Source organism: Pinus tabuliformis, chromosome 8 (genome assembly GCF_031772625.1).
Source record: "Pinus tabuliformis cultivar Carrire ecotype Pingquan chromosome 8, CPIR1, whole genome shotgun sequence".
Classification (NCBI taxonomy): domain Eukaryota; kingdom Viridiplantae; phylum Streptophyta; class Pinopsida; order Pinales; family Pinaceae; genus Pinus; species Pinus tabuliformis.
The window spans coordinates 765,632,869-765,647,190 of record NC_142294.1 but is presented as its reverse complement, the minus strand read 5'-3'; the positions used below and the strand labels follow the sequence as shown (position 1 = coordinate 765,647,190).

At 40.7% G+C, this 14,322-nt stretch overlaps 1 protein-coding gene across 1 annotated transcript in view; it reads right to left on the bottom strand.

The window, feature by feature from the left end:
• Positions 1-222: 222 nt before the first annotated feature.
• Positions 223-14,322, bottom strand: part of LOC149237832 (signal peptide peptidase 1-like) — a 510,431-nt gene continuing 496,331 nt past the window's right edge. Inside the window, exon 9 of the mRNA XM_089372819.1 lies at positions 223-574. Within this exon, the coding sequence (XP_089228945.1) occupies positions 408-574 (167 nt within the window). The 3' untranslated portion in view covers positions 223-407. The remainder of the gene's footprint in view (positions 575-14,322) is intronic.

Here is a 14,322-nt window from a genome sequence, read left to right as displayed (position 1 = left end):
TCTTCTTAAACTCTTAATATTGAAAATCATTTACTACAATATTATTTACAAAGACTTTGTAACCAACCTTCATCACTTCTTGTCTAATTTATGAATAGCGGTCTTTTAGAATGTCGGTGCTTTTATATGGCATTATTCATAATATACCATTTGTATTTCATTAGAGATATCTGCTTTGTAGAGGTGAAACAACATGAACTAATACCATAAAAGACAAGAATCTAGAATGCCATAATGGTTATATAATGATGATCTGTGCTTACCTCATCACAACCATTTCCTCGGATTTGTATAAATGAGGTACTTGTTCACACTTTCATAAGAATATTCAAAGCAGCTAATTTTGAGGCCAAATAATACAAAATAGTTTACATTTGAATGAACGAGAAAATAAAGTAAAATAATGCTTAATTTTCCGGCTCCACAGCACTTGTGTTATCCGTAATCTCCTCTTTATAGTTAATCAGGAGATCAATCTCGGACCTTTTAAGTGACACAAGGAAAATGCTAATAAGTTGAGAGGGGACAAGGTACAAAAGTGCAGGTTGTGCTGCTTTGGAGACTCCATTTGCCACTGTATATAAAATTAGACAATAAATAAGTTTTTATCTTAAATCTAAGTAAAAATCCCAAAGAAAATTAAATAGAAAGATATTTACTCTTAATATAGACGATAAGGTTGTTATGGCAAAGAATAATAAATGATGCGCAAAACAATATGCTCATACATACGCATGATAACTAAAAGTTGCACTATACTTAGTACAGTGTATTGGCAAATCGATGCCTTGAATAAGTTTGTAGTTTGATACAATTGTTTCTCGTCAATATGTGGCCCTTTATATCTGCATGCACATAGAGACATGGTGTAATTTTACATTGGATCCCTTCTATGACATTGCATCGACGGTATTTTATATTTGTTCCACACATATACAACATAGTCTAGTTTCACATTGGAGCCCTTTTGTGGCACTAAATTGACTATGGATGGCTTTGGCTATATTTTGGACACCATCCTGCAATTCAAGCATGTTCTTTCCCCATCACAATGTTTGATCATTGGAAGATATTGTGTTTTATTCATGCTTCAAGGAAGCTATATTGTATAAGTATGGGTCCTGCTACTTACCAAAAGTGGGTAACCCAATAAGAGAACTCTTTTCCTTAATATCTTTTCAGCCGGCAGCCAGTAGCCTTTGACAGCCACTGATATAGCTGATATATTGTGCCACTTTTCTCTGCTCCCCGAATCAGTCATATGTCCCCTTTCCCATCTGTTGAGAGCATATGTTTAAAGGTGGGAATTCCAATCCTAAAGGTATGTTTTCATTGTGCAATCGGGTGCTTATGCTTGTTTTTCCTTTGGCATATTGGGCATGGATTACTAGGTGACTTCGAAGAAGGAAGGGTTTTGACCATAGTTTTGTTCCCTCACCTTAAATCGGGCGTTAAATCCTAGTTTCGTGGTATCTCCTCTATGGGCCTATGACTTTAAAAATGACACTACTTGGGAAACCCTGATTTTGGTAGTGCGGTCCTGTTTTTTTGTTCCAAAATTTTCACTCCCCTTTGCACATTACAAGCCCTATTTCATCATCTTTCCTCTTTGGGTCCACAAGGTACTAGTACACCCCCTCCCCTTGTCCACATGTTTGGGTCGGGCTTGGAAATGTTGCCTCGGAGGTTCATGTAGCTAAAAGAACATTAAAAGCATATCATGGCCACAAGCAAGAAATGAAAAAAACAAATATTATAAAATGCAAAAGATGGCTGGACATTTAAATAGCATGTGGGAAAAAGCCAAACATGAGCTCTACCCCTTATCATTATGACCATCACCTTCATTCCTAGGGCTCATGAGGGCCCCCACATCATTGAGGAACCCGTGCACGTCCCAACCCCTGGTGGACAATGAATTTCCCCGCCTTAAGGGGGTAATAACTTAATATATCATACACAACATGCTCTCATCTCCTAGAACCCCAAGTAATAATACAAAGAAAAACCAAGAAAAGGAAAAAGGCTAATGAAGAAGGGTGGAAATGTTAGATAATCAAAAAGGCAGAAATATTTTTTTATGTTGATAGTTCCCTGTGATATTCTTATGTTCTTGTTAACTTTCTTATGTTCTTTTATCTTTGTTTCATCAAGCAATTAGCAAAAGCAAAACATGAAAATCATGGACACCAGATGTAGGCGGACAGCTAGGGCTAAAACCCCTATATAGGGGAAAACCCAGTCAAGAACTCTTCTTTAGGAATTCAAATTGAGATGGCCCAAGACGCTAGACCAATAGACTTTCCTTCTCCACCAAGTCAACCTTCCAAGATGATATAGCAGTTTCTTCTTATGCAACAGCTCCAACCCAACACCAATCCAGGAATTCAGCTTCCCAGTTGCAGAGTTTTGAACCCCAGCAACAGAATTTCGGCCTCCCAGTTACTGCAGAATTTCGGCCCCCTTCCAGCAGCGACATAGCTTCACACGCGTGGGAAAGAGAGAGAATATTTTGACCTTTTATGCTTGAGAGAGACCTTCTTAGCTATCCTCCTCCTCCTTCCTTGAAATTCACATTTTTTTCTAAGCCCAAAAACTGCAGATCAAACTTGTTGTGAGTGAGTGACAAATGAGGTCGAGTTGTTGCCTTTATATAGTGATTTTTCTACCTAGTTTGAGGCCGACTTGGTGGAGGAGGCCTAAATGACCTATTTTACAATAGCATAAATTTCTTCTTTGACAAATAAATCCCAAGAAGGGTTCTTTACATTATGACATTGACAAGGACACTTCGTTGATTTCTGGTAGCATCAGATGTGCTCATAGCCTCAAAATTTGTAGGTAGGCTAGGACACATGTATTCCACAATACCCAGAAATCATTTTGGGAAATTCCACCTGGAATCAATTTTATTGAAATAATTAATTATTTTTAATGGAGCCCTGAGTCTAAACTTAGGAAATTAAAATAATTAAAGGGTATTAATCGAACTGTGAGTGAAACTTTTATAAAAAGACGAGAATCAAACCAAAATGATCTGAGCCATTGATTAGAATCTAATATGAGTCGTTGGTTCTCAACAAAAGGATTATAACAGGAGGCTTGATGGGCATTTGGAAAACACATTAAGGGGAGATCAAAAGATCGAATTTTTGAAGCACAACAATAGCTAGGAAGAGAATTCGAAGTGATCTTTTGCAGTGAAGGGCATGGATAGTTCCAGTTGGAGATTTCTCCTGATCCGGGAATACTTAGCAGAGGAGGCAAAGAGAGATTCGGGAGAGGCAGCGCGGAGGCTAAGCTGACCAGCGTAGGCTAACGCAGAAGCAGCATAGAGGCTAAGCGAACCAACGTACGCTGACCCAGAGACAACGCAGAGCCTTGAGAAGTTTCGTGTTTTCGTTGGAGGAATCAATTTCTGAAGCCAAAAGCCGGTGTGTGAGACCAGGGGGTGGAAATCGAAGTTCCTGGGAGGAAAATCGATCAAAGGAGGGAGTGACATTGTCACTAGACGCTGGGTTGATGCAGTGACTGCGCAGAAGCAACAAGGGGCAAGCCATTCTATGGCTAGATCAGTCAGGATCGCCTGTGATAGTGTGAGGTACTTCTCACTATTCTTCTGTCAGTGATATTATCCATACTAGATAGCCAGGAAGGCATCTAGAGATTGTATTAAGAAACTACTGCCTAATAATACAACCTTCAGCTGCTGCACCAGTTTTCCCGCATTGGGTTTTTCCAAGGACTTTTGTAAAAAAAACAACGGTGTAATGTGTTGTGTATTTCTTTCTTGCTCAGTTTCTTGTCTCCACTTATAATTTAATTGATGAAGACAACAGTGTATTAGTTTCGGTGTTTACTGTAGAAAATAGTAAATAATTTATTCAGTATTTAACAAATAGAAGGAACTTAATCAGTTGCTGTAGTGGTGATTCGGTTAATCGAATTTTCACATGGTATCAGAGCTGCAGGTGAAGCAAGAGAGCAGATCCGGAAGAACCCAACGCTGAAGAGAAGGAGGGCCAAAGTGTTGCACAGAAAACAAATCAAATCGCCAGAGGGATTGCGTAGTCCAAGCCAAGGGGCCAAAGATTTTCGAGGAAGGTCTCTCTCTGAGTGAGTTGACAGATGTCAGACTTCCATATTGAATTTTGTTAGTGTCAGAGGGAGCAGCTTCAGCGAAGAGGTAGTTTCTGGTGTGGAACAGTTTTCTGCAGCAGTTACTGGGGCAGAAAATTGTCAGAAGGAAGAAGAGAGACATTGTTGAAGGAATTCTTCCTTAGAGGACTTCTAGCTAAGAGGTCTGATTTCTCTATTGCTGAGCAGCAGCAGAAAGGAGCAAATCTACTAACTCCAGTAGGGAGTGCGTAGGCCATCCCAGTGTTGCGCAAAGGAGAGAGGAGGTAGTTCGACAACTCGTTGGCAGAGATGGCAGCAAATGGGTTGCGAGATCAAGATCGGTTGGAGGGAGCATCCAACTATGTGATATGGAAGGCAAGGATCTCATGCCTTCTGGATGAGCACGATCTCAAAACTTACATTGACAGTGTGGTAGATGTACTCGCGGATCCAAATCTGCTCAAGAAGTACAAGGCCGAAATGGCGAAGGCCAAGAGGATGATCCTCGATGAAGTGAGGGATCATGTAGTGTGTCACATTGCCGGCAAGGATACTGCTCGACAAATGTGGGAAGCTTTGGCCACGCTATACGAAGGATCTTCCAAGCAGCGGAAGATGTACTTGGAGCAGAAGTTGAGATCAACATAGATGCAGAAGGGGGAACGCATTGATCCATTCCTTACAAAGCTTCAAGAGATTCGAGACTCGTTGGTAGCTATGGGGTCAACACCTCAGCCTACCGAAACGGTGAGACTAGCTCTAAATTCAGTCTTAGAAGAATGGCAAGTGTTCGTCCAGAGCATCCTAGGCAGAGAAAGATTGCTAGATTGGGAAGGGATGTGGGCTGCTCTTCAGCAGGAAGAGATGAGGAGAGACTTAGTCAAGTGCAAACTTGACAATAGCAGCAACAGCAGTGAGACGAAGCCGAAGGGGGAGAATGAAAATGCATCCCTCGCATCTAAGGGGCAACAGGAGTAGCGGAAGAAAAAGAAAGATGTTTCGAAGATCAAGTGCTTCCAGTGTGGTGAACTTGGTCACTACGCTACACAGTGTCCTCTCAAGAAGAAGGACAAGGATGAAAAGCATGATCTGAAGGCTACATCCGCACAGATCGAGGAGGAGGATTTTCCCATGATCGCCCAAAGGTGGGGTGTTATAGAACTATAGTTCGAAAGAACTGCAGATAGGCAGGATCCTTAAGGAGTCCAACTCATGGATAAATACCTAGCTATGGGAGCCCAAATCAGAAGTAGCAGATGGACCAGTGTCAATTGGTGTAGAGGAGTGTCGAAGTGACAGTTGCAGTGGCTAGGAGTGCCAGAGACTAAGCAGTGCAGAGCAGAGTTGGCAGCAGTGCAGTTGGCAATGAGCAGAGGTCAGCAGTAGCAGAGGCTTCAGAGGGTCAGTTCAGAGACTAGCAGCAGTCACAACTCCAGCAACAAGATGCATCATACTGAGCACTTGTTCAATAATTTTGGATGCTTTTCCATTGTTGATGCAGTCGTAGCAGCAGTTGGAGAAGGCTGCAGCGCAGATGCATTGTTGGCAGTGGCAGTGTCAACATCAGTATAGATGCAGCATTTGCGTAGTAGTTGGTGGGAAATGATGTTAGACATCAACAACACAGAAGGAGATGTTAAAGAGTCTGAGTGATACTTCAACAAGTTGCATTATAGAGCACATTCTTCTCTAAGAGGGAGTGTTGATTTTTGGTATCATCGGATGTGCTCTTAGCCTCAAAATTTGCAGGGAGGCTATGACACTTGTATTCCACAATACCCAGAAATCGTTTTGGGAGATTCCACCCAGAATCAGTTTTATTAAAATAATTATGCTTGTATTTAATATGATAAAGTCATGTCATATGGTTGCAGGTAACATGGATCATTACTTCTATTTTGAGAAGCATGATCAAGAGAAAAAGGATCTCCTCCTCTGAAAGGATGCATGAAGGCATAAGTCACACTACATGAAATCAACATAATATGTCCTCATATGAAGTATGAGGCAGTTGACTATAATTAAGAAACTCTCATTGAAAGCTCCTGGGAATGGAATGTGTGAGGAAGGAATAGATCGCAAGATATGCAACCCTGATGAAGGCAATCAACATCCAAAAGACCAAGAAGATTTGACTAGGAAATCTCCCAGAAAGATATGAAGACTCTGATGAAAGTCTGGAAAAGATGGAGACCCTTGACAATGGATATTTTTGGGAGATATGTCAACATGTATGCAGGATGTTGATACCTACATGAAGATGTCATGATGAAGAGCCATCTCGTAAGATACTATTTGATTTAATGTTGTGTTTTGATTTCTTGAATAATATCTGGATGAGTTCATGCAGGGCTACTGGAACAAGAATTGTAAGTGCAAGTACAACTAGCATTCATGTGGTGGATGGAAATTCACGAAAGAAACATGATGAGAAAGAAGTAGACATATGAGGAAGGTTCCAAATATGTACCAAGAAGGCCACTTTCCATGAAGTAAGGAATGACATGACGAACCAAGAAGGAAAGTGATCGATGGCCTATGCCCTACAAGGAAGAAGCTTGACTGAATTCAATGACATCAAGGAAAGAAATTGATCAAGCAACTGAAGGACCCACAAAGAAGAACCTGCTAATGAAAAAGAGAGTCCCTAGTTTAGAGGGAGCTCTGACAAGTCCTTAATTGAGAGGGAACTTGGGCAAGTTCTTGGTCATAGGGAACTTGGGTACATACCTTTATAGGAATGGGCATATCTTCCCTAGTTAAGAGGGAGAGATAGACACATCATTCTTGTCTTCATTTTGGAAGAAAGAATGGAGGATTGAGTAATCATCTGGAATCCGATACTCTTTGAGGATGTGTAGGGCATCCAAGATAAGAGTAGGCAAGAGGACCAATATTCTTTGAGGGCTGGGGACCCAAGATAAGAATAGTCCTGGAAAGTCACACTCGGTGAACACCTAGGTGAGTATGTACCTTAAGAGACAATGATGAAGGTGTCTATAATCATTGGTCTCACCAACATTGTGCTATGATCTATTGAGAGATAGAGTTGTTAGTTAAGGCCTTGCTATGTGACAATGTTGGTTATAATGATGCTATACAGATGGATTACTAGTCTGATTCTTCTTATGAGATCTCTTTAGTGTTGAGAATAGCCATGTACCATTTAATGAATACCTCCCTAGTTAAGAGGGAGTGTTGAAGGAAATGTAACTAGGTTCGGTTTTCATTATGACTTGTAATTATAATATTATTTAAGAGATGAAGCACATGAATTATTATTCCTTGCATTGTGGGTTTCATGAGAAAGATGTGTTTACCATAGGTCAAAGACTTCTTCTTGATGTCTTTAAGATTTATTATCTTAACATAACTATTATAGAAGTCATGATGTCAAAGATCTGAGCTCCAAAATGAATGTCACTATTCCCCTTACAAGTCTGCTAAAATAAGACAATGATCTCCTTATATGAAATGTCGGCTAAGCTCAAAGGTTCTCATGTTGGCCTACCATACCAACGTTGGTCTCTATATATAAGAAGTGACTTCACATTACAAGCAACAAGTCTTCAGATCATCTCTGAGTATACAGTGAAGAAGTTAGAATGCAATACAGTGAACGAAGAAGGTAACATATATCTCAGGAAGCTCTCGGTGAAGTTTGTCTCATATATATATCTCAAAGCTCTCGGTGAAGTCTATATATATCTAAAAGCTCTTGGTTGAAGTTTGTCCCGTCATCATCATCATAGCGACGAAGAGAAGGATTGTCACAAGACACTGCCATGAAAGCGAAGTAATATATTCATGGTGAAGTGAAGAACTGAGGTAGCTGAGGACTGTAACAAGACACCAAAGGTATAAGGAGACCGAAATCTGAAGTAGTACATTGACATAAAGACAATGCGAAGATCGAAGACTGTGATTTGAAGGCTGAAGAGTGCAGGGCATAGTGACAAGCATCTTGGAGGTAATCTTGAGTTAACTAATTTTGTCAAGGGTCTTGGTATTCTTCAACTAAACATCTATAAGAAGAGATCAAAGGCTTTTCCTCTCAAGAGGAGGGGTTTTTCCCTTGCTTGGAGCCAACATCTTGTGTACTTGCATTTTTATTGATTTTCTAGTTTTGATAACCATTTGATGATTGAAGAACACACTAATATAAAGAATTTAATTTAAGAAGACATGACAAGAACTTATCAATAGACAGTGAAGAATCATTAACACATGTATTGCCCTAGATTCTTCAACATGGAGAACCCCTAACGAGTCGCAGTTCCCTAGTGTCGACCCAGACTTGTGCGAAACTGCGACGTGTGCTTCGCTGTGGGCATCAAAAGATCCAAGTAGGGTGGTTGAGAATAAGTTATTTTGGGTGTTGTTTGAGATGGATCTGCGCACTGTAGTTGGTGAGAAGCCACGGCTATCACCGGTGTTACTTAACCAACATCGTGGAATTGCGAACTTCAAAGCAGACTTCCACAATTTATATATACAAGCGAAGAAAGATGCAGAGGGCATATGGTATGAGTTGCCCTATTTGGTCATAGAGAAGGATATTTTTTCAGTTATCTCTAACTGGTCAAGCGTGTGGCTAGACCCCAACAAGGACGTTGATGGAGACCAGGCAGGTACTAGTAAAACAACGCATGCCACAGGTACGTCGAAGGAAGACACGCAAAAGGTGCCTCAAAAGGTCAATGTGGACTTTGAGAAGAATACCACGCAAGAGCCAAAGCGCAAGGAGCCAGAAACGGAGGAACCAGAGCAGGGTGGAGCATTCCCTTTTAAGGAGACATAAGATATTGAGTCTCCCATCATCCTAAAGAAGTAGAAGAAACCCACCACTGAAGGGGCACGAAAAAAGCAGAACTCTGACAAGACCCCTAGCATTGAGTCGATGGTCCTCACTGAGGGGGGCATTGATGAGATTGGTGACACTATGCGCTTCGTCACTGGGGACACGTGGGGATATATAGAGGATTAGTACAGGTCAGTACTGACGCAGGTCCAATGGGGCCTCAATGTTAGGATATTCCGACACATAGGAAATAGTTAAGTACAACTTGGTTTAGTATAGAGTTAGGTAAAGTGTGTTTCTTTACCGTTGTACATTTTGTAACTTACAATCCGACGGTCACGATATGTAGTGATTCGACGGTTCATTCTCTCCTCGGTATTACCGACACTTGATCCGTGGCTTGACACCCGATTGGTCCATGATTTCTATTTAAAGCGCATGGAGAGTCATTTGTAGGGTAATCCGTGCATGAGAGAAACATATGTAAATTTTCATTCTTTTATTAATAAATTGCTTGAAGTGGCCGCGTTGGCTCAGGCCGTGGACTGTTTCCCTCTTTGAGGGTTTTAACCACATCAAAATACTGGTGTATTGATTTGTGATCTGGTTGTGAGCGGTGTCCTTTTGGTGTTCTGTCTGAGGAACTTACCTTGTAAATTCCTACATGGTATCAGAGCTATTTGAGGGCCGCGTCCGTTGGTGATCCAAATCTGAAGCCGGTAGAACTGCATTCGACTGCTGTTTCCTAGATCTGTTGTTTCTGACTGCTTTCGGGCCGAGAGGATTGCTTTGTTGTGTTGGGAGCATCTGTTCCAGTGAGGAACCCCTTTCGTTTCACGCGAAAAGGTTTCCGGTAGCCCTAGCTGCGTCATTTTTAAGATCTGGAGGTATACAGTGTTTATTTGCAGTTCACTGTTATTTTCTCTCTGTTTATTTCGGTTTCGGTTTATTTAGCTTTTTTATTACCGGATCTATACCTTTCATTTCTGCGTATGCTCTTTGCCCTGCGACTCTGTGCGATCTGGGCAAATCAGAAACAGAAAGGAAGGATTTTTCTCATGCATATGCTCTTTTCCCTGCGCCTTAGGGTGATCTTGGAAAATCAGAAACATTGAGGAAAATATTTAGTTTCTGGCCAAAGCTAACTTTGAGCCGCAAGGTTCATTTTTGAAAATATTTAGTTTTTCGGCTAAAGCTAACTTCGAGCCGTAAGGTTCGTTTTCTTTGCATGTCCGTGTTGGGTTTTGTGTTTTTTGTTTTGTAGGGAAAAAGAGCATTCTCAAAGCAAGCACGCAACCCAAAGCATCACCCCCCCCTCTCTCTCTCTCTCAAATTTTTTGTATAGCTCAATTGATTCAAAGCTATTCTAAGAGAGTAGAGGTATTGGGTTCAAGTCTCCATTTTGTGGGGGTGGACTTTTTCATTTCCGCACATTCCCGCACCTCGTCGGCAACTTCAACAACTTTTTTTAAAAAGCCATAACTTCTTCATCCGGAAGCCGTTTTCAGAGCCTTTTTTTTAAACCAGCCTAATTTTTCGAGATCTATCCATTGGAACACTTATTTTCAGCATCTTTAGCTTCAGTTTCCATTGAAATGGAAAGTCAATACCAAGTTACCCTTGACAGCACCAACTACTTCCAATGGTTGGCTTACATTGAGGATTTACTTAGAAGTAAAGGTCTCTACAGAATAGCCTCAGGCCAAGAAAAGAAACAGAAGGATGAAGATAAGGCTGCTAAATGGGAAAATAGGCAAGATCAAGCACGTGGATTGATAGGGATGTCTATTTCTCCAGATCTTAGATTCCATATTGCAGAAATTGATACTCCTGATGAAGCAATGAAACAAATCAATAAAGTTTTTGGGATTAAAAATGAAATTAGAGCCCATCAACTTGAAAATGAGTTGCATACATTGGACCCTAGTAATTTTTCTTGCATTGAAGATTTCTTGTCCAAGTTCAAGACCCTTAGATATCTTTTGGAAGGTGTTAAAGTTAAGAAAGAAGATAGTAACCTTATCTATTCCATTCTTACAAAGTTGGGACCAGCCTACTCTGTGTTTGTTTCCACCTTCCATTCTACAAGAGAAGCCTTCATTTCTCAAGGAACAGACTACAAGTCCCCTTCCTTTGACTCTTTTTGTGATTCTTTAATAAGAGAACAAGAAAAACTCTTACACCTTGGTCTTCTTAATCTTGGAAACTCTTCCAAGAAAGCGTTAGCTGCCCAGCAGCAACCAAATTCAAAGAATCCTAAGAAGTCATATCCTAAAAAGAATGGTCCTAAACCAAACAAGGGTCCTAAGCAATTTCAGCCCCAAAATGAAAAATTATTTCAACAAAATGATAAGACAAATAAAAACAAAGGGAAGAAGACTGATAGACATTGCAATTTTTGTAATCGAGATGGCCACTTAGAATCAAAATGCTTTAAGAAGATGGAAGCCTTGGAAGCAGCAATGAAGAAGCATAACATCCATTTGGGGCAATCTTCAACTTCAACTTCATCTTCAGGAATGGCACTTTCTGCATGTGGTTGTCAAGCATCTCGGTCTGGCTATGCATTAAATGTATCTTCTTCTTCTCATTCTCATGAGTGGCTCATTGATTCTGGAGCTTCTTATCACATGGCCAAAAACAAAGCCATGTTTTCTTCTTTAAATGATTGTAACACGAAAAATATATATGTTGGTGATGATAGATCTCTTAATGTTGTAGGGACTGGAACTGTTCATCTAGACAATGGTCAAATGATGTATTATGTGTTCCAACCTTATCCTGCAACCTTCCATCTGTATATCAGATAACTCATTCAGGTGAAGGTAAAATCGTTGAATTTTCACCTCATGATGTTGTAATCAAGGACTTAAGAGATCCTAAACAGATTTTGGCTACTGGCATTGCTGATGATTCTACAAGGTTGTATAAGTTTCACAACTTTGGGTCATCAAATCTTCCCTCAGTATTTGTTGCTCATAACGATGAAGTGAGCAAACTTTGGCATGAGCGATTTGGTCACTTAAACTATCGCTCCCTTCAGCATCTATGTAAAGAAAATATGGTGATAGGTCTTCCTATGGTATCTTTCAGAGATGGTGTTTGTTCCGGATGTGTACTCGGAAAACATCATCGGGACAGTTTTGAAAAACGTGTCTCTTGGCACGCCTCAACCCCTTTACAGCTTGTGCATAGTGATTTATGTGGTCCACTTCCAGTTGTGTCATTCTCTGGCTGCAAGTATTTCTTAACTTTCATTGATGATTTCTCCAGACGCACTTGGGTATACTTCTTAAAATTCGAGAGTGAAGTATTTAACACTTTTTTGGCCTTTGTTGAAAAACAATCTGGACATCAAATTCTTAAGTTAAGATCTGATAATGGCGGAGAATATGTTAAAAACACATTCATCAACTATTGCACTGAGAATGGCATTCAAATGCAACATACTGTTCCATATACTCCACAACAAAATGGTGTAGCTGAAAGGAAGAATCGCACCTTAAAGGAAATGGCTAATTGTATGCTACAATCTAAAGGACTTGGTCTTAGTTTTTGGGCAGAAGCAATTAACTGTGCAAATTACATAATAAATCGCACTCCTACTAAGGCTTTAAAGAATATCACTCCAGAAGAAGCATGGAGCTCAATCAAACCAGATGTAAGTCACTTTCGTGTTTTTGGAAGTGAAGTGTGGGCCCATATTCCAGATGAAAAGCATAAAGCTTTAGAACCTAAGAGTGAAAAATGTACTTTTGTTGGATATTCTGAAGATGTCAAAGGCTATAGACTTATTCCATTTAAGTCCAAAAATGTTATCATTAGAAGAGATGTAAAATTTGATGAAAATATATCGGCTTGCGAGCCTAGTCCGGCGGATGTGCCACCTCTCCCTATCTCTTCTACCTTTGAAAACATTTCCTCTTCAGATGATGAAAGTGAGGATGACAATCCTCCCCCACCATCTCAGGATCCTCCTTTAGCTCCTGAGCTTCCAAAATGGATTCGTGCTACTCGAGATGCAGCAGGTGATCTTGCCGGTGATCCTACAGATCAGCGACGTACACGTTCTCAGTTCGAGAGAGCCTCTTCTTTACTGGCTCAAGCTCCAGTAAATTATAGTCCTGACACCTTTGCAGAAGCTTCAGGCCATCCAGATAGGGAAGCAGCTATGAATGAAGAATATCATTCATTGTTGGCAAATGATACATGGGATCTTGTTCCTCTACCAAAGGGACGAAAACTTGTTAGATGCAAATGGGTTTACAGAACCAAGTATGGACCAGATGGGAAAGTTGATAAACATAAAGCTCGTCTTGTTACTAAGGGTTTTTCACAGGTTGAAGGCATTGACTACACTGAAACCTTCTCCCCTGTTGCCAAAATGAACTCTATCCGCCTTGTTCTTTCCCTTGCTGCCTCCTTCAAATGGGAAGTCCATCAGATGGATGTTAAATCTGCCTTCTTGCATGGAGACTTGCATGAAGAAATCTATATGGAACAACCCATTGGCTTCATACAAACAGACTCTAGCCTTGTATGTCGACTTAAGAAATCCCTTTATGGTCTCAAGCAAGCTCCTCGGCCTTGGTATGCCAAAATGGATAGCTTTCTTTTAGAATCTGGCTTTTCTAGGTGTCATTCTGACAATACTGTCTACACCAAGAAAGTGGGCAACTCTCTTATCATCCTTGTTCTTTATGTTGATGATCTTATCCTTACTGGTAGTGATCCCAACCTTATAAACCATGTGAAGTCTAGCCTTAAAAGGAAATTTCAAATGACAGACTTAGGACACTTACACTATTTTCTCGGTCTTCAAGTCTTGCAATCCAAGGAGGGTATTTCTCTTTCCCAGTCCAAGTATGCCTGTGATATTCTACGCCATTTTCACATGGAAGACTGTAAGCTAGCCCCTTCTCCCTTTCAGTCTGGAGTCAAACTTTCAGTCACTTGTACTTCTCCTGAAGTTGATGCTACCTTATACCATCAACTTGTAGGAAAACTTTTGTATCTAACCCATACTCGTCCTGACCTTTCCTTTGATGTTGGCCTTGTTGCTCGGTTCATGCAAAACCCCCGTGAAAGTCATTGGAAAGCCGCTAAAAGAATACTTCGTTATGTTCGAGGTACAGTTCAGTTTGGGATTCATTACAGTGCCGAAGCATCTCCTCTATTGGTTGGTTTCACTGATTCCGATTGGGCTGGTGACCCTGATGATCGGAAGTCTACTGCCGGTTATGTGTTCACTCTTGGTTCAGGACCTATTACATGGGCTTGCAAGAAACAAGGTGCCATTTCTCTTTCATCAGCAGAAGCAGAGTATTGTGGTGTCGTAGAAGCTAGTAAGGAAGCCTTGTGGCTTCGTCAGATCCTGTCAGAGTTTAGCTTTGAGCAGCAGC